General features: G+C 39.2%; 1 protein-coding gene across 1 annotated transcript in view; it reads right to left on the bottom strand.

The window, feature by feature from the left end:
* Positions 1-22025, bottom strand: part of Rttn (rotatin) — a 246542-nt gene that overhangs the window by 154731 nt on the left and 69786 nt on the right. Inside the window, 5 exon segments of the mRNA XM_051163892.1 lie at positions 134-292; positions 3911-4021; positions 4651-4779; positions 9775-9994; positions 21587-21741. Coding sequence (XP_051019849.1) covers positions 134-292; positions 3911-4021; positions 4651-4779; positions 9775-9994; positions 21587-21741 — 774 coding nt within the window.

Raw genomic sequence — 22025 nt, 5'->3', positions numbered from 1 at the left:
TGTCAGCAAAATAAATAATGATTTTTGCTCAGTCTACTCTCCCAAACAGCAAGTCAAGTGGACTTGATGTGCAATAGACTTCTAACATCAATAAAGGGGAGGGAAGGGGAATCAGGCTGCTTCACAGACATACCTCCCGGCGCACCATGCTGCACTCTGACTGATCCAGAAGAATGTTCACCGTGGTTCCCCAGAGCCCACCAGAGATGTTCTGACAGCTGCTTGCCAAGGCCACACAGCCAGCTTCAGTAGCAGTCAGTGCTGAGCCCAAGCCCAGTGATGTGAATCTCACCTGTCAAGTCAAGACAGAGATGTCAAATCCAAGGGTGCTCCATCCCAGCAAGGAGTCACCCCTCTGGTGCAAAAGGTGTGTTAGAACTGTGTGAACACGCACTGGCTCTACATTCCTACATACCAAAGGACACACAGAAATAGTGTCCTACATGTGTGTGACTATGGCACTGGCCTTATATTCCTACACACTAAAGGACACTCAGAAACAGTGCCCTTCAAATGTATGAAGATTTCACTGGCCTTACATACCTACATATTAAAAGACACATAGAAACAGTGTCCTACATATGTGTGAAAACAGCATTGACTTTACAAAATTTCTGTATCAGGGTTGAAAAAGAAAGAAAAGGAAAATAAAAGCAATGACCTGAAAAAGAAGTAGAGTATAAACAAATGTTATATGAGGTTAACCTAGATAGCTATAAGTATTAAAGCAATTATATTTTATAAGGATTTTTAAGGAAAAGCAAAGAATACTTATTTATCAAACATGATTCCTATTTATTCTTCATTCTTAAAAAATATTGTGTTCTATTTTTTAATATAGCAGTATTTTTGTGTAGCTGGATCATGTTTCTTTATAGGGCATGTAGTACTTTCTCAAGTTATTTTAAGAGAAAAATGTTTCAAGAAAGCTTAATTTGGTACAGAAATGCTGGCCATAGCATAACTGCTATTTAAGATAACAGTGTGGTGCATTTCTGGATTTTGGCCATAAATGCATTTTCAGTAACAATTAGAGAATAAAAATAACACATCCATAAAACAGTCAGGTAATGAGTCCAAGTGCTAAGTTCCTAAAGCTGTACGTTCTAAGTTCAGATCAAATAACACATCTACAAATCAAGGTTTTAAATATGATCCACCATTTCTTACTCAACATTGCTGAACAAATGACACATTAATATTACGTAGCTTTTAAAATGAAATGGGGTAGCTGCGTTAAAAGAGACAATATGTCTTTCCCCATGTCCCTGTAACAAGAGGAGGAAAATGAACAGGTAATGAGAAGGCAGCCATCCACAGTGGGAAGGGAGTCGCCCAAGAAGCCAGCTGCCGCCAGAAATGTGGGAAGTCACACTGCTGCTCGTTTCAGGCAGCCCATTCTGAGAACATTAATATAGATTTTTTTTCCTACCAGTAAGAGGAGCTATACTCTAACAGATACCTAATGACACCAACGTGACTTCTGAACTACACAATAGGCCAGAGTCTAAAAGACTGCAGGAAGATCAACTGTAAGAATGATTCCGGCGTGACGTCAGAAAGAAATGAGCACCTTACTCGCAGTGTGGTATGGAAGAAAGGTGACCCTGAATCGATGGTGCTCTGATTTGGACAAGTAACCACCAAGGGCCCGTGTGCTACGTGTCATCCCTAGTCCATGGGACCACTAGCAGAAGGTAGAGCTGTTACAGGATAGGGAAGCAAGCCCCAAAAATGAGCCCTGAGACCCAGCGGCTGCTTTCTCTCTGCTGCCCGAAGGTGAGCAGCTACAACATGAGCACCAGCAAGACTCCGCTGCAGAGCCCAAAGCAATGGGGCTGCGACTTTCAGAACTGTGAGCCAAACACACGCTGACTCTCCTTGTAAGTTCTTTTACTCCTGGCATTTGTTGTAGTGAATGCTTTACACAAAGAGAAGTAAGAGTGGTCCAACTGTGCTCAAATGTTAAGTGTTTTGTGAGCAATGGAATTATGCACATAGCTGAAAATATTTCTACGTAAAGTGCTGAGTGTATTAATACCTCCTGAGTGCTTACAGCAAAATGCAAAGGACACATGATTTGAATAAGGACGATATATTTGGTTTTGGGGGGTTCTTTTTTTTAAGCATAATTATAAGTGATTTTTTAAAAGTTCTAGGACCCTCTGGATTCTTCTACTTTGCTATTCTCCCATGCTTCTCTCATCTAGAGTCCAAATAGGATGTCCTCCCCTCTGTCCAGATCTAGCCAATAGACAGAACATTCTCCACAGTTGAGGGGAGAGTGGAATATGACTTTCTCACGTACTCTGGTGCCTCACATTTGACCATGTCCCCTGGAGGGGGGAGACCTGGTGGCACTCAGAGGAAGGACAGCAGGTTGCCAAGAAGAGACTTGATACCCTATGAGCATATACAGGGGGAGGGAATCCCCCTCAGGAACAGTCATAGGGGAGGGGAATAATGGGAAAATGGGAGGGAAGAATGGGAGGACACAAGGGATGAGATAACCATTGAGATGTAACAAGAATAAATTAATAAAAAAAATAAAAAACAAAAATAAAAAGTTCTTATCTACCTATGTGCAAGACGGGAAGTCCTGTCCTGGAAAGGCCACAGAGATATGGCTGAATAACTGTCTCACGAAGCAATGGTGAGCACTGTTTAGACATTTTAGGAGGAGCCAGAATGGAGATGAGACAATTCCAGTGTAGCATGGCAGGGAACAAGAAAATGAGCTGCAATGACTGTGAGGTTGTGGGGCTTGGATTACACAGGCAATTCCTCAGAGAGAAAAATGGTTCCAAACGTAGTGAGACCTTTGGGGCAGCCATTCCTAGCCTGGGCATGGCGGCGAGGCAACACCCTCACTTCCCAAGGCTGTGGCTTCTCCAGTTTCACTGGGCCAGGCTGGCACAGTCCAATGCCTCAGGGAAGGTGGTGCTGTCCTCAACCACATCATCACAGGTGGAGCCCAGGGAGACAGCCTGAAGAGGTCAGGCTACCGACTGAGTTGTAGGAAGCTGGGGTTGAGACTGTCTCTCCCGCCTCCAGAAGGCCATAACCCAGTTTAATCCTTGAGTGCTAGTGCAATGTCCTTCCTCGCCGTGGGCATTTGCTTTGGAATCTCATTTCTCCCATTCCTATTTCTCCCTTTAGGACTGGAAATGTGTATTCTACGACTGTTCTACAATCAGATAGAGATACATAATTTCTGTGTTTCATAGCTTCCTAGGTAAGAACAAATTGTTTCCCCCACAAAGAAATACATGAATTCTCATCTATTCTTGATTTAGATAATATTCACACAAAAGTTTGGACTTCAGACTCTAAAGTCGAGGTTGAAGTGAGTTAAGTTTTGGTGTTCGGTTTTTAAATCTACTTACAGTGATTAATGTACTTATTTGAAAAGAGAGGGATGTGAATTTTAATGGAACAAATTTGGAAAGCGAGGCTGAAAGATGACCCTCCAATCTCCGTGCAAGTTTTAATTCCCAATGTGACCTGTTTGGAAATAGGGCTTCCTCAATATAATTAAACATAATGAACTCTTAACAATGAGGTCCTACCCCCAACCAGACTGGTGACTGCCTGACGTATGTACAGCGAAAGGCCTTATGAGCACCATGCAAAATGACAGGCGTCTGTAAGTGGAAATAAGAGCCCTCTCCAGACCCTGGCTATGCTGGAACACAGACCTTGAACTTCCAGCCAACCAACTGTAAGGCAAAAATTCTCTTATGGCAATAACCCAGTCAACAGTGCTTGTTTGTCGTTGGCTGAGGGAACATTGGGGGCTAAATAAAACATAAGTTGTATCAACTACAAGAACCCATAATTTTGCATATCTGTTGTGTTTCAGTTGCTTTTGAATCTAGATGCAACATACTTAGAATTCTTCTATACTGACCTCTGGGTCTCTATCAACCCATAAGGGAATTAGCCAGGCCAACCCTTGCTGAGTAGGAGCGTGTTCTTCACTGTGACTGCCCAAAGGCAAGAACCAAAGTGGCATCCACTCCTAGAATGAAAACCAATGATAGAGTAATTCAAGTAAGAGAGTTTAGAGAGCTTATAATGAGTCTAATTTTTTGAAGATCAAAAAGTAAAAATGCATTTTTGTCCAAAATAATGCAAATAATAATCTTGGCTTCCCTTAACACAATTTTTAAACTTAATGATTTCAACCAAACTAAAGTTTTAAATAAATTCAGACACATATAATTTCCAAGAAATGTTATAACCCAAAACAATTACTGTCTTAAAGATTTTATTTCTGAGCCGGGCATGATGGAGCACACCTTTAATCCCAGCACATAGGAAGCAGAGGCAGGTAGATCTCTATGAGTCCAAGGCCAGCCTGATCTACAAAGAGAGTTTCAGGACAGCCAGGGATGCTCAGAAACCCTGTCTGGAAAAAAACAAAAAACAAAGAACAGATTTTATTTTTGTTTATGCTTTGTGTGTAAGGCACATGTGTAACAGTTTCCATCTCTACAGCTCCCACCCCCATGTCAATAATTCCTACTGTCTTACTACCAACTCTAAAATAACACTTTCTTAGCGAGTTCATAGCCTTGGAATGTATGAGACACAGCACATTCCTTTTCAAGCACCAGCTGAGATGATGGCAGCTGGTGCTTCTCTTACCGAGCTTGGTTCCTGGGCCATCATCTCATGGGATAAATGAAGCAAGCAAAGAACGGTGCTCTTTGTCACACCTTTTCCCATGAAGGACATAGCATTTCCTCCCCGTTCCACATAAAAAGAAGTGATGACCTAGAAAGAAAATACAAACAATTTTACAGTGGTTTTCCTTGTAAGGATATATAACAGTAGGTATCTTTCTGCTAACTATCTAATCAAGCATTAGCCACATAAATTTAAAACAGTCCTATTAATATACTTAATAGTACTACAGTGATAAAGTTTACCAGGGTTAAAAAATGTTTTTAAATATTTTCAACTGTGGGATCTGTTCAAGGGATGTTTATTTAGTACCTTCCTAGGACATTTTTTAGACTTATGATGCTCATTTTAAGTGCTGTAACATTTCTATTTAAAAATTTTTAAATGTGTAGTTGAAAAGTATATACAAAATTACTAGATCTACAAAACTCATTGACTGTCAGGGTTATGCAAAACTTTGTGTTAAACACAAATAGAAATGTAATTTACTTCTGAGTGATCTTAGATTTCTTCTTCTCATTTGAGAATATGCTTATTAATTCATTTCTTTCCCACACATCTGAGAGCTCTCACACTTCCCCAACAGTAGCAACACAGTAGTACTTATCTTGTGAAGAAACCCCTTAGCTAAGCAACTACATTAGAAAAGTCCTAACGTTTGCTCTATAAAACACTTGCAATGCGGCATTTTCTTTGACCATTTCCGTATGAATCAGACATTGTTCCTAAGCAGGGGAAACATACTCTATAGATTATCAATTTAAAATTTAAAAATTCAGTAAGACAAAAATTATTTCTAGTTCAAATTTAATCATGTTTTTTTAAAGATACTGTATTTAGGTCCCAAATCTTTGGAGAAAAATTCTGTTGTAAGTCCAAACAAGCACTACTACTTGTTTTGGGCACTAACATAACTGCAAGTGCTGGCGCTGGCTAAGGCCTCGCTGCTCTCTTTCACAGTAAACCTCCACATGGGCCGCTTCACATCACCTCCCTTGGGGCTCTTTTAGGCTTTCTTTTATTTGTTTCTTGAATTCATGCAGTGAAGGAAATTATACACACATATACACACGTATATATATATATATATATATATATATACGTGTGTGTGTGATTTTTATATTACCTGATAAAAAATTTAGGAACTTTGACCAATGATAAAATTTTTGTAAACAGATAATTTTCTCTCAAAGAACAAGATTAGGCAGAAGCTAGACTATGACCAACAGCTCCAGAGGCTCAACTAACTTCCAAAATATGGGTTGATATGATGTTCTTCATAATTAAAAACTTAAGTTTTTAAGTGAGTACATTAGAAATAAAAATCTTGAATGATCAAATCCTTATTTTCTTTTTACCATCTTTGTAATAATCCTATTTCCAGGTCATCATATCTGTTCATAGCTTTGGTATTATTTGTCAGAACACTGGGATTAACTTAGTGTTCATTCACATATCCTAATTAGTTGTGACTAGCTGGACTTCTACACCACTGCAAAAGGCAAATATAAGATCTAATGTATAGAAACAACAGGACCTGATATTGGAAGAACAGCTCTTTCAAGAAGGGATCGGCTCAGTTACAGAGGAACCACTAAGCAGATCAGTGGGACCAACAATGAGTCTTGCTCGTCCGCTCGTATAAGCTTTCTTCTGAATAATGAGCTTGGACAGTGTACATAAGAGACCAAATCACCTAATTAACTGAGCCAAAAGCCCTAGATTAAATGTAACCCAGCTATAACTTCTAAAATAAAATGTTTTCTTGACATTAACTTCCTGTCACTGAATATAAAGACGTGTTTCTCCTTTTTCAATGAAACATGAAACAAACACCTGTTTATTCCAAATCAGTACTTATTAATCAAATTTTCATAACTGCGAAATATTCTTATCTATACCTTGGTTAATAAGTTCTGCTGAAGTTTATTATCTCAAGATAACTGAACGTAAAATTAATTACTGCCTTCTGACCGGGTTTGCTATTTAAACACTTTATTCTCCAATGTTATACATAGCGAGTCTTAATCTCTAGAATTTGAAGGGCAACTGTGATCAGAAATTCTAATCTTAAAATCAATAGTACATCTGATGGTTTTCAGATATAAACAGAACAACATTTAGCTTCTTATGAATCCCTGATCTGAAAACAAAAATTAAAAAGTTTGTTTTAAAGAGACGTATGGTAGTGCTGAGAGATGTCTCAGTAGTGAGAGAGGCTGCTGCTCCAGAGGACACAGCCCAGTTCTCAGCACCCACACCACAGGGCTCCTGTAACTCAGCTCTGGGGAACCTGTCACCCTCTCCGGTTCCTATGCATATTCACATGCATACACACATATTCACATGTACACAAACATATTCACATGCACACATATATAAGCATTATTTTAAAATAAAAAATAAACAAACACATATGTTCCACAAAAATTACTTGGGTTTTTTCGTAAGTCACATAATAACTAATACTAGAAATTAGGTATTATAGGATGAGTTAATTATATTTTTAGATCTACTAGTGAAATTACCTTTTAAAAAACTATTATAACCATCTCTTTGGCTAATACACCTGGGTAAAATATTCATATATTTATGATCACACACACCTTGTATCACGGAGTAATTAATAACTTAACTTACAGTATGTCTTTCATGATGTATATATTTTTTAAACTGCATTTTTTAAAGAGGCTACAGCAAAGTTTATACTGAATTTTATAATGCTTCTTTAAAATTTAACACTTTCAAGTCTTTTTAAAAACAGAACATAGTTTTAGGGTAAAATAAGCTGTGGATTACAATCATTGTGCTGAGAAAGCAGACAGCCACTAGCGGGTGGGAGTGCTCCAAAGGCAGCTGTCATGACCCAACAGTGAAGCACAGGGATTAACTGATTATCTACCGAAAGACAGCAACATACTGAAATGGCTATAGGTAAATGCCATCTGCAGACCAACAAAGCTTATCACATAGCTATGATGAAGAAGAAAAGGCTTATTTTTTAAAAAAAAATAGTTAAGCCTTAAACTCTATGTAGAGAAACTGTCAAACAGTCTTTGCTGGAAAAAAGAAAAAGAAAGGAAAACAGAAAAGGGGGCACAAAATTGGATAGGTAAAGAAGTGGGGAGACCCTGGGAGAGAGGGCAAGTAGAATGAAAATAACTTGTATAAAATGCTAAAGAATAAAAAGGTTTGAAATCCTAAAAACTAAATAAAATATATGTAGATATAAAAATAAAAAAGCGTAAGCTTAAATGTTCATAACCAACTTCTCATAGTGAACATGCACAAGAATCAATCTCCTGATAGCCCGTGAATATGCCTCGGTTTTCACACTGCAGAGGTCGCAGACAGCTCTGCTAAGACTTCCATCAGCTGGGCAGGTGCACAATGCATGGCTGCCAGTTCCCCACAGCAAAACTGTTCTCTGCACGCTGTGCACAACCCTATCTCAGTTAAATTAGCTGCATCATACTGGAAACAGTGTCAGCCAAATGATGTCTGTGCAATGTAATTAAGGCAATGCTTCTAATATGCTAAGAGACAAAAAGGCTTATTAAAGAAAAGAGGCATCAGGAGCAGAAATTAGTGAGGTAAGACCAGACCTAAAAACATTGGTAAATTCTATACTTTTTGTAAATGTATTCTTCTACACAAGTAAAATCTAACAGGGAAAGGCACTACAAAGAGGATCAAAGATGACAGTTTATTCTCTTGTGACAATAACAAGCATCAGCACTGGTGAGAACATGTAAGAAAAAGCAGAAAGGCTAACAGGAGCTAAACATACAGTACACTTTTAAGAGATGAATAATTTTTGTATAATGATTTTTTTTAATTAGGCAAACAAAATTTTTAATTCTAGAAAAATATAACTTACTAAGACAAGCAAAAAAAAAAAAAAAAAAAAGAAACCTAGTCTAATTATAGATCTACTAAAAACTCAACTCAAATTTTACAGTCTTTCAAAATATAAGATTCCAACCTGAATGGCTTCATGAACAAAATCTGTCAATAAGTGAAGAGTTAAAGGCATTTGCTTAGAAACTGGAAATGTTAATGAATACAGAGTCAATAAATAAAAATTAAGATTCCATAAATCAACAAAATGAGAAAAAAATTTAAAATATACATAGCACCCCCATTTTCAACAAAAGGCAATATGTTCAAATCAACAGCATCCAAATTTGGCTGCAAGCAAACAATATTTAAAACTAAGTGTAATTCATTGCTGTAGTATGCAGATTACTTTAAAAAAAATTAATCTTTGCTTATAAGCAATGAATAAACTTCCTAAGGATACTATTGAAGGAAATCAATTCAAACAAGTTATTTCATTTGTACATTTTTAAAAAGTCAGAAAATATTTTGTAGACAGACACAAGATAAAATAGTAAAACTACCAATAATAAAAAAGAAAAGGACACCAAGCTATCAAGGTCCGTTGGGGAATATTACCAAAAGGAACATGGTTGACGACATGCCAGAGTTGTCAGCTAGGTTCTATTTGGAGACTTTGGGGCAATCATATGGGGATTAATTGTGTAATACCTCACTAGGCTAGTGTTGAATTTTGTGTATTTTCTGGATATGTATTATATTTCATAATTTAAATTTAAATGGGGTTGTTGAGATGGCTCAGCACATAAAAGTGCTTGCTGCCAAGCCTGGTGAACCTAGCTCAGTCTTAGGACTGACATGGAGTGAGGAGAGAAAGGACTGCTGTAAGTTGTCCTCTGATCATCGCATCTGTGCAGAGGCATGCACAGACTTCACCCCACCCCACACCCAACACCCAACACCCAAAATGTAAAAATGAAACTTTAGCAAGCTAAATAAGTGGGGAAAAATCACTTTCATAAAGAGACTGAAGATAAGCCTTAGTTTTTCTTCAAAATGTAAGTATGCATATATGATCTCACATATTTGTTTAAAAATTAAAACATTCTAACATTATGAGTTATACATATACTGTACTTTAATCTACGTTAGATATAACAATATACACTACATTTGTTCCTGGCATGAAAATAAAAACTGATCACTATCAGTGGATACGTCTTAAGAGTTGTCATGGTTACTCACCTCCAAGAGACCTGACAAGTACTTCGCACAAATCTCCAGTGGCTTTGAGAGCGTAGAGTGTGCACTCCAGCCGGGGAAGGCAGTGAGGTGAGCCATCCCTGCTAAGGTCCTCTCCAAGGAAGGCAAGCCATAGAAATGAGGAGCATCTGTGACTCTGAGGCACTGGAGCAGCTTTAGAGACAGCTGTGTTTGGAAAACATAAAAAAGTTCCAAGCATTTCCTATTCGTAGAAAAAGAGGAAAACCACACAGTAAGGGCTCAAGAGGCAGTCTTAGCAGCTGGGGTGTTTTCTGTTGGTGCAGTACATTAGAAATATATCAATTAGAGAAGATAGTAGAAAATAATCCCTCTCAAAATAAGATTTTTCAAAGGAAGCATAGAAAAAAATATCAACAAACGAAAGTCAAGAGAAACATAAGTAACAGGTACATTGAAAACAATATGTAAGTAAATATCGGCATTGCCACCCTGTAGTGAAGCCAAAGTTGAAATTAAAAAGTACATATTTCGAGTGACATCGACTTCCATATATTAATCCTATATTTAAATCTCTAAGTGCCATTAAAGGGTTTTTATTTAATTAAAATTTACCTTTTTTCCCTAAAAACTTAAGCATATAAGCAAAATGGTCACAAACAGAACATTTTTTATTAAAGGACAAATTCCTAAAATTAAGTACCTTGGCATGAATTAATAACATAATTCTTTTGTACTATTTTTTTTTAATTTGCTCGTTTTAGATACCGATTGTAGCCCCCTCTCTGGTCTCTGGATCTCACCCTCCCTCCTTCATACCCTCTCCTCCCCTAACATCTGACCTCATCAGGACTGCCTGTATCCTCTTCCTGTTGCCTGGCAAGGCTGCCCCACCAGGGGGAAGGGATCAGCATTAGGGTGCCAGAGTGCATGTCAGAGGTAGTTGTTACTCCCCATATTATGAGACTCACAAGGAGACTGTGCGGCCTATATACTACATCTGAGCAGAGGGTCTAAGGTCCTCACCATGCATGGTCCTTGGGTGATGCATCAGTCTCTGCAGCATCCCCTTCCTCCAACTGGAATTGTTGGCTCCATTGGTCTCCTTGTGGAGCTCCTGTCCCCTCTAGGTCCTTCTATTCCCCAACTCTTCCATAGACTCCCTGGGCTCCACCCAGAAGTTTGGCTGTGAGTCTCAGCATCTGCTTGGATCCCTGCTGGGCGGAGTCCTTCACAGGACATCTATGGTAGGCTCCCGTCCTGTTCCTTCTCTTCAACTGCTTCCAATGTCTGTTATATCTGTCCTTCTGAATGAGAATCAAGCATCCTCCCTGGGGTCCGCCTTGTTATTTAGTTTCTTTAGGTCTGTGTGTTGTAGTGTGGTTATCCTGTATTACGTGGCTAATATCTGCTTATAAGTGAGTATATGCCATGTGTGTCCTTCTGGGCCTGGGTTGCCTCACTCAGATGACCATTTCTAGTTCTATCAATTTGCCTGCAAACTTCAAGATTTCCTTGTTCTTAATAGCTATGTAGTATTCCCTTCCATAAATGTACCACAGTTTACTTATCCATTCTTCAGTTGAGAAACATTTAGGCTGTTTCCAGATTCTGGCTGTAGTACAAAAAGAATTATGTTATTAATTCATGCCAGATAAAGCTGTTATGAACATAGTTGAGCAAATGCCCTTGTTGTATGGTAGAGCATCTTTCAGGTATATGCCCAGGAGTGGTATAGCTGGATCTTTAGGTAGCACTATTCCCAATTTTCTGAGAAAGCACCAGATTGATTTTCAAAGTGGTTGTACAAGTTTGCACTTCCACCAGCAATGGGGGAGTGCTCCCCTTACTCCACATCCTCTCCACCATGCACTGTCACTTGAGTTCTTGATCTTAGCCATTCTGATAGGTGTAAGGTGGAATCTCAAGGTCGTTTTGATTTGCATTTCCCTGATGGCTAGAGTTGTTGAGCATTTCTGTGCTTTTCAGCCATTCGATATTCCTCTACCTTAATAACAAACTACTGAATAAAAGCTAATATTTTTTCAATATCACTGCTTACAAGACTCTAACACTGACAACTTTGACTGCATCACTATCTATTTCATTAGATATATTTCTCCTATTTTACATATCTCCCACTGTCTGGGTGTTAAAGCATTTTAGAAGCACAGTGAACTTACACTGAAGTAAAAAGTCATTTATGGACGTTCACTTCCCTACAGGTCAATCACAATGCAATCTAACACAATTTATAGCGTTTCTATCTTTAAAAAAACAAAAAACAAAAAAAAACATTAAAACTTCTTTCTCTCCCTCTTCGTCTTGCCCCCAACATCACCACCACTCTGGGTACTACAAATGACTACCCCAGAGATTAGCAATATAATATCTATTGTTTTTCTCCAATGAGAACCAAGTTTGCCTGGAGGGTTTTTTATTTCATCTTCCTATGACATAATTACGTTTATTGCACCTTTAAAATTGTATTATTTTCCTTTTTCCTAGTTGCTTTTTATTGCTATAAAGGTTATAAATCCAACAGCATAACACTAACGTAAGATAAAAGGAATACTGTGAAAAGTGAAGTGTTCTCGTAGACAACGCTTTTATTACAGACCCATCTTACACTTATAATAACAGTTTAGTCATGTTAGATGTGCTCTTTGACAACTAAACCTAACATGTACCATTTTGAAACTTATGCATCTCATTGGAGAAAAACAGTAAATATTATATTGTTAATCTCTGGGGTCATCTTCGGAACTACCCAGAGTGTGGGAGGCAAGAAGGGAGGAAGAGAAGAAGGTGTGAATTTAAAGAGGGGAGGAAGATTTGAAATTGTGTTAGGTTGCTTTGTGGTTGACCTGTGAGATAGTGAACTTATGTAAATAACCTTTGCCCTTCCTGTAAGTTCTCTGTGTCTCTGTAGTACTGCTTACTAATTTTTAAACAAAAGAACGATCAGTGAACATTTTTGACTCTGTATCTACAGACACTGACGCGTGTGTGGTGTGTCTGCACATCCATCACGCACACATGCTCTACCTCCTCAGTTGTGTTTATTGCTGTACTTCTCAGCATAAATGTATGCCATTGCACGTTAAAGAAATAAATACATTTTGAAGCTTCATTTAGGAAAAAAGAGAGAGAGAAATACATTTAGGCAAGAGTTCTTGATACTGCTACCTGATTAAAAAGTGGACTAAATTGATTTCCACAGTGGTTGTACAAGTTTGCACTCCAAATAGCAATGAAGGAGTGTCCCCCTTTCTCCACATCCTCACCAACATGTGCTGTCATTTGAGTTTTTGATCTTAGCTATTCTGATGGGGCTAAGATAGTAGCTCAGAGTCATTTTGATTTGCATTTCTCTGATGACTAGGGACATTGAACATTTCTTTAAGTGTTTCTCAGCTATTCAATATTCCTCTGTTGAGAATTCTGTTTACTTCTGTACCCCACTATTAATTGGGTTATTTGGTTTGTGGTGTTTAATTTCTTGAATTATTTATATATTTTGGATATTAGCCCAACATAGGGTTGATGAAGATCTTCTCCCTGTCTATAAGCTGTTTTGGAAATGAATCTGGCGCTTTCTCAGAAAAATTGGGAATAGTGCTAACTCAGGACCTACTATACCACTCCTGGGAATATACTTAAAAGATGCTCCACCATACAACAAGGACATTTGCTCAACTATGTTCATAGCAACCTTAATCATTATAGCCAGAATCTGGAAACAACCTAGATATCCCTCAACCGAAGAATGTATAAAGAAACTGTGGTACATCTACACAATGGAATACTGCTCAGCTATGAAAAACAAGAAAATCTTGAGATTTACAGGAAAATAGACGGAACTCAGGATAGAAAAGATCATCCTGAGTGAGGAAACCCAGACCCACAAAGACATGCATGGTACACACTCACTTATAAGTGGATATTAGCCCAACATAGATGTCCTCTGAGGGACTCCACTCAGCGGAGAATAGGGACAGATGTTGGGACTTGCTGCTGGACTCCAGGTGAGAGCAGTATGGAAGAATGGGGAGATAGAAGGACCCAGAGCGTTCAGGAGCCCCACAAGGAGACCATCAAGGTCAGCAGATCTGAACCCAAGGGACCTGCACAAACTTTTGTACCAACGAAGGACAATGCAGGCAGTAAACCTAGACTCCTGTTCATATTTAGCCAATGGACAGTTCACTCTCCACAGTTGTGGGGAGAATGGGGATTGCCTCTGACATGAACTCTGGTGCTCCAACTTTGATTACTTCCATTTGGTGGGGAGGCCCAGTGGCACAGAGGAAGGTGAAAGAGGCTACCAGATAAGACCTGATAGACTGAGATCATATGGTGGGGAAGGAGGTCCCCTTCTGTCAGAGGTCTAAGGGAGGGGAATAGGGCGAAAGAGGGAGGGAGGGTGGGAACTGGAAGATACAAGTGTGAGGGGATAACAATCGGGATGTAATCTGAATAAGTTATAATAAAATTTTAAAAAGTGGACTAAAATGTATATCAAATTAAAGGCTCAAAAGAAAAGGCAGGTAGCTGAGATGCTTCAGCTGATATGTTAGCCACAAAGCAATCAATAAATGGACAGAGGAATAAAAAAAAAAATCTCACAAATAGTGTATATTTTAAACAAGAAATTCTGATACAATCAATGAGTCAAAGAAGTCACTGGAGAAATTAGAAAACACAAACCAGCAAGTATGATAATCTACATTAAATGAAATTCTTAGAAATATGTAAATGATAAAGGAGGAGTAAAGAAGAAATAACAATCTCCATCAAAATTTTAATGACATTCTTCAGACAAAAAAAAACTTCCTAAAAACTGCATGTAAACATAAAATATCCCAAATAACTAAGGCATTCTTTAAACAATAATATAATGACATATTGCCTGACTTCCAACTCTGCATAGTGGCACACACAAAAAACAAAAAAGAAAAACAACAACAACAAAAACAGCATGGTATTGGTATAAAAACAGACATGTGGGCCAATGGACTAGAAGTTGTAGAAAAAAGTCCAAGCAGGTATAACCAACTTATTCTTGACAAAGGAACCAAAACCTAACTGGGAAAGACAGGGCTCTTTAAAAGTGTTGGCAATACTAGATTTCCACATTATAAGAATGAAACCAGATCCATTTCTCACTTTGTACAAAACCTATGAATAAAATATCTTAATGTTAGAGTTGAGAAAATTTCCATAGGAGAAACGTTTCAACCACTCTGACTACAGTGGCATGGAATCTCAAAGTAGATCATCTGCTCAATAAAAACAAGAACAAAAAATGACAAAATGGAACTGAGTGTGGGAAGGGTAACAGGAGTGGGAATCAGGTGTGGGGAGGGTGGTGGAAAGAGGATCAGGAGAGAGAACAGAAATCAGGGGTGGGGCCATCTCTGGGCCAGGAGAGGCTCCATAGAGTCTATAAGGGTGACCCTAGCCGAGACTCCTAACAAGGGAGGGGGGATTAAGGAGCCTGAAGTAGACAGTTCCTGTAGCCAGGTGGGACTTCCAGTGAGAAGAGGGGACATCAACCCACCCATCAAACCTTCAACTCAAAATTTGTCTTGCCTACAAGAAGTGTAGGGTTAAAGATCGAGCAGAAATTGAGGAAATGGAAAATCAATGACCTGCCCAACTTGAAACACATCACAGAGAAGATAGCCAATCCTGACACTATTAAAGATATTCTTCTTTTCTTTTTTACATTTTTTTTATTTATTCATATTACATCTCGATTGTTAGCCCTTTCCCTGTTTCCTCCCATTCTTCCCTCCCTCCCACTTCCCCCCTTCTCCCCTCCCCTATGTCTGTGATTGAGGGAGACCTCCTCCCCCTATATATGCTCTTAGAATATCGAGTCTCTTCTTGGTAACTTGCTATCCTTCCTCTGAGTGCCGCCAGGCCTCCCCATCCAGGGGACGTGGTCAGAAAAGGGGCACCAGAGTTCGTGTGAGAGTCAGATCTCACTCTCCACTCAACGGTGAAGAAATTATAAAGATACTCTTCTATGCTTGCAGAAAGCAGCCTAGGATAACTATCTTCTGAGAGGCTTCACCCAGCAGCTGATGGAAACCGATTCAGGGACCCACAGCCAAACAGTAGGCCAAGCTCAGGAGGTTCTGTGGAAGAGTGGGCGGAAGGAAAGAGGGAGCCAGAGGGGTCAAGGACATCACAAGAAGACCTACAGATTAAACAAACCTAGGGCCCTGTGGGCTCACAGAAACTGAACCACCAACCAAAGAGCACGTATGAGCTGGACAAGGCCCCTACACATTTATAGCAGATGTGCACCTTGGTCAATGTGTGGGTCCCCAAACAATGAAAGAAGAGGCTAACTCTGACTCTGATGCTGCCTCTGGGTCCCTTTCTCCGAGATGGGATGCCTTGTCTGGGTTTAGTGGGAAGGCATAACTAATACTTGAGGTGCCAGGATGGGTTGGTACCGTTAGTGGACTCCCCTTCTCTCAGAAGAAGGAAAGGGCGGGATGAAGGGGAAGGTGTGAGGGTGGGGCTGGGAGGAGGGGGGGAGGGGACTGTGATCAGGCTGTACTGTAGAGTGATTAAATAAAAAATGTAAAATTTAAAAATCAAATTAAAACACTTCTGCACAGAAAAAAAAAATGTCAATATAATATGAAGAGACAGCCAACAAAATGAAAGAAAACATTCAGCCATCAGGAGACAACTTCTAAACTATATAAAGAAGATAAGAATTAAAAAATAAATAAATAAATGGCAATTAAAGTGAAAACACAATTTTCAAATGAAGGTGGTGGGCAATATGATAAATAAAAACATGAAAAAGTGTTCAACATTCTTAGTCATCATAGAAATTTGAATCAAAATACATTGAGGTTGCATCTCATCACTGCCAATGGCTACCTTCAAGAAAGGCAGAGTCAGCCTTTCTTATTGGTGCGATTCTGTGGTGTGCCAAGCACACTCCTGGGAAGTGGAGGGGGTGGAGAAGTACGACCAACACACACTGTATGAAACTCCCAAAGAGGGAAGAAATTTGCATTTCCTGATTTCTAAGAGTGCTGAACCTTTTCAGAGTATTTCTTCTATTGAGAACTCTCTTTTTAACTCCATGCTTCATTTTTAAGTTGGGTTATTTCCTTGATGTTTAGTTTTATGAAAGGCATAGCAGGTAAAGATTTTTCCCCCCAAAATCATGATGTCCTTTGCTGTACTAACCTCTTCGGTTTCATGAGACCCCATTTACTAACTGCTGGTTTTAATGCCAGGGCTATAAAGGTCTTGTTCAAGAAGTCCTACCTTCTGCCCATCAGCATATTCCATACTCTATCCTCTGTCAGACTCAGGGTATTAGGGCTATGACGAGGTCCTTGATCCATTTTGAATTGAGTTTTGTATAAAGTAAAAAATGAAAATCCCATTTCAACCTTCTACATGTAGACCTCCAGTTTGATCAGTAACATTTGTTAAAGATGCTGGGTATTATTGGCTTCTTTTTCAGGTGGCTAGGGGTATGTGTAGATTTACATCCATGTCCTCAATACCATTTGTAACTCAGGGTAACAAGACTATTCACAATAGTCTCAAAAAATTACCCTGGAATGAGTCTAACTAAGGAACTGAAAGATTTATACAATAAAGCCATTAAGACACTAGTAACACTATCCAATCCAAAGCCCAATGCAGCTCTCAAAAGAAGAAATTAATAACAACATTGTTCTGGTACAGAAAGAGTCACTGGCTGGAAAGGATTTGTCGCAGGAAGGGAAGCAAGGTAGCACACAGCACTTGCAGAACAAGGCCAGAAGCCACAAGAACAGATCATTTTATGCACAAAGCATTTGACAAAAGCTATCAACCAATCATGACAAAAGCCCTGACACAGAAATGGGAGTTTCTCCAGCATTACAAGAAGCACACATGCAAACACTACAACATACTACAAATTGAGAAAAAGAAAAAGAAAAAGAAACCCCAACATAACAAAACGAGGAAGCAGGCCTCCTTTCACTACTGCCCTTCAGCAGCGTCACACGGGAATTTCTAGCCAAAGCAGGTACACATAAAAAGGAAATGTCATTTTAAAAGGGGGGGAGGGCAAAAAAGTGATCTACATCTGAAGATGGCATTATAATATATAGAAACTATTTAAACTAATAAATAAATTTATTAAAACTATAAGACCCAAGATCAACTTGCAAAAGTCTCTTGTTTCTACAAACTAGAATAAATTAAGGGGAAGTTGAACAAATAGTTATGTTTAACATAAAAAGAAATATATTAGTAATAAATTTAATAAAGCCTATATACAGAAAATATTGTAAATTTAGATAATAGTGATGGCTGCACAATATTGAAGACGCTAAAATCACTAAATGTGCACTCTAACATTAATTGTTATATTATTATTGTAGGGATTTATTTGTCGTGTGTTTGTTTGGAGGTTATATGTATGTGTGTTTGGTGTGTGTGATGTATTTGGTGTGTGTTTGGTATGTGTGTGGTGCATTTGTTTGGTTTGTATGTGTGTGTGTGATGTGTTTGCTGGTTTTGTGTGTGTGTGTGTGTGTGTGTGTGTGTGTGTGTGTGTGTGTGTGTGGTGTGTTTGGGTGCCAGCACATGCAAACCACAGCATGCATATGTTGCTCAGAGGACAACTTTCAGTTCTCTCCTTCTATCATGGGAACCAGGGATCATAGTCAGATTGTCAGGTTTACATAACCAATCACTTTTACCCTATAAGCCATCTTTAAGACTCAAATGTATACTTTAAAAAGCTAAATATATTTTAGCTTTTATCTTAATTTTTACTATCTTTTTAAAAAATCAAAATTATATATATATACTTGAATATCATCCATATAAAAATAATCAGTCATAAAATGAGTATAATTGCTCTAATATATATATATAGGGAATTACGAAGGAATAAGGAATTTAGGTAAAAAGAAAAAATTACTATGTGCGTGCACACATGCCTAGAGAATGTAGGGTGTACACAGGCTGTGAAATGTAGTAAATACACAGAGACTGAGATATAGGGTACATATGCCTTAAAATGCAAGGTGTGCTCATGGCTTGAGATGCAGACTGTACACGTGGTCTAAGATGCAGGATGTACACATGCCTTGAGATGTAGACTGTACACGTGGTCTAAGATGCAGGATGTACACATGCCTTGAGATGTAGACTGTACACGTGGTCTAAGATGCAGGATGTACTCATGGCTTGAGATGTAGACTGTACATGTGGTCTAAGATGCAAGATGTACACATGCCTTGAGATGTAGACTGTACACGTGGTCTAAGATGCAGGATGTACTCATGGCTTGAGATGTAGACTGTACACGTGGTCTAAGATGCAGGATGTACTCATGGCTTGAGATGTAGACTGTACATGTGGTCTAAGATGCAAGATGTACACATGCCTTGAGATGTAGACTGTACACGTGGTCTAAGATGCAGGATGTACTCATGGCTTGAGATGTAGACTGTACACGTGGTCTAAGATGCAGGATGTACACATGCCTTGAGATGCAGACTGTACACGTGGTCTAAGATGCAGGATGTACACATGCCTTGAGATGCAGACTGTACACGTGGTCTAAGATGCAGGATGTACTCATGGCTTGAGATGTAGACTGTACACGTGGTCTAAGATGCAGGATGTACTCATGGCTTGAGATGTAGACTGTACACGTGGTCTAAGATGCAGGATGTACTCATGCCTTGAGATGTAGACTGTACACGTGGTCTAAGATGCAGGATGTACTCATGGCTTGAGATGTAGACTGTACATGTGGTCTAAGATGCAGGATGTACACATGCCTTGAGATGTAGACTGTACACGTGGTCTAAGATGCAGGATGTACTCATGGCTTGAGATGTAGACTGTACACGTGGTCTAAGATGCAGGATGTACACATGCCTGAGATGCAGACTGTACACGTGGTCTAAGATGCAGGATGTACACATGCCTTGAGATGCAGACTGTACACGTGGTCTAAGATGCAGGATGTACTCATGCCTTGAGATGTAGACTGTACACGTGGTCTAAGATGCAGGATGTACTCATGGCTTGAGATGTAGACTGTACACGTGGTCTAAGATGCAGGATGTACTCATGGCTTGAGATGTAGACTGTACACGTGGTCTAAGATGCAGGATGTACACATGCCTTGAGATGTAGACTGTACACGTGGTCTAAGATGCAGGATGTACTCATGGCTTGAGATGCAGACTGTACACGTGGTCTAAGATGCAGGATGTACTCATGGCTTGAGATGCAGACTGTACACGTGGTCTAAGATGCAGGATGTACTCATGCCTTGAGATGTAGACTGTACACGTGGTCTAAGATGCAGGATGTACTCATGGCTTGAGATGTAGACTGTACACGTGGTCTAAGATGCAGGATGTACACATGCCTTGAGATGTAGACTGTACACATGGTCTAAGATGCAGGATGTACACATGCCTTGAGATGCAGACTGTACACGTGGTCTAAGATGCAGGATGTACACATGCCTTGAGATGCAGACTGTACACGTGGTCTAAGATGCAGGATGTACACATGCCTTGAGATGTAGACTGTACACGTGGTCTAAGATGCAGGATGTACACATGCCTTGAGATGCAGACTGTACACGTGGTCTAAGATGCAGGATGTACACATGCCTTGAGATGTAGGGGGTACACATGCCTTGAGAAGGTGTTTGGTTTTGGTTTAGCATTCACTCCCAGAGGCAGAAAAAGAAAGCAGTATTTTTCTTCCCAAAGGCAAGTGATAGAATGTGAACTCTCCCCTTCTTTTCCATCTTGGAGACATAACGAGACAATGCACTGCTGTTTGGGAAACTGGGGGAAAGGTCTGCCTGAGCCCAAGGAGCTTCAAACTAGCTAGACTGTGGGACCACATCTCCCAATCAGTGAAGACGCTCTCTGACCTAACCTTGCCTGGTAGTAGATCATAGATCACAAAATTCCTCTTTCCAAAGCTTCCAGCCTCATATGCTGCTGGGAAGACTACATTATAGAAAGACTACGAATATTACAGCACATTTGGCTTGCTAGTTTTCCTAATTAATCATTAGCAATCATAAATATCAAGTCTCCACAAAAAACCCAAAGGACTAGGCTTGGAGAACTTTTGAATAGCTCAACATGAAGGGTGGAACACCCAAAGAAAGCATGGAAACTGCAAACCACACTCCTCCAGTCCTTTTTGTGTATCCCTCCATCCATAAGTTTGTCCTAAAATCTTGATAAAGCAGTAAATGTAAGTAAAATATCCCCACAAAGTCTATGAGCTACTGGTGTGAACTAATCAGCCCTTACATCAGATTGCCAGCGCTCTAGGTAACAACTGGTCTGCGAGAACACAGGTAGAACAACTTGAACCTGCCGATGAGCATCAAAAGGTGAGCGTGAGGACATCTTTGAGACTAAGGCTTCAGCCTGAAACAGATGGAATTTCAGGGTAGACTGTGTCATATGGATCTGAATTAGACAAACCAACTGTTATTCACTAGTTAAAAATCTATTTGTTTCCTGGTAAAGAGAAAAGTCACATCTATGAGTCAAAAGTTCTCTGTATGGACCATGGTGTGGGAACAGAGGAAAATCTTTTTATTTTTCTTCCAACATATAGGCATTGATGTCTAGATCAATAAATTACAACCAGGCTCTGCCGGAAACACAAACAGATTGTACATACCTGGTGAATGGTTTTTTTACCTCTTAATTTAAAAAGCTAAGAAATCAGTCTTTGGAAATCAAAGAAAAGCATGGTTTATATAATGTTCCTAAATAGTAAACAATACAAATGGTACCTGTCAGTGACTGTCATGAAAACCAGCAACAAGGAACTGAGAAGAGCGATCAGTTCTTTCTGGAGTTGTTGTCTAACAGCAATCCGGACTTCATCTGTTTCTCCTCGTGCTTGAGACTCTGTTAGAACCAGCAGGTCTAATAGCGGGTTTGGATTCTAAAACACAAACATTTTTAAAATATACTTATTCTCTGATATGTGTTGTTTTCTATAAAAGTATTTTTGTTGCTGCTTTATTATCTAACTAGTAAAACTGATAGCCCTGGGCTTTAACAACATTAAGACATTCAAAACTCAACACAATCTTTTTGGTTTTGCTTTTTTGATTATTCAGGACAGGGTTTCTCTTGTAGTCCTGGCTGTCCTGGACTAGTTTTGTAGACCAGGCTGGCCTAAAACTCACAGAAAGCCACCTACGTCTACCTCCACAATGCTGGGAT

Source organism: Acomys russatus, chromosome 20, assembly GCF_903995435.1.
Source record: "Acomys russatus chromosome 20, mAcoRus1.1, whole genome shotgun sequence".
NCBI lineage: Eukaryota > Metazoa > Chordata > Mammalia > Rodentia > Muridae > Acomys > Acomys russatus.
The sequence above is the reverse complement of the archived record's forward strand: the minus strand, read 5'-3'. Positions and strand labels throughout refer to the sequence as shown.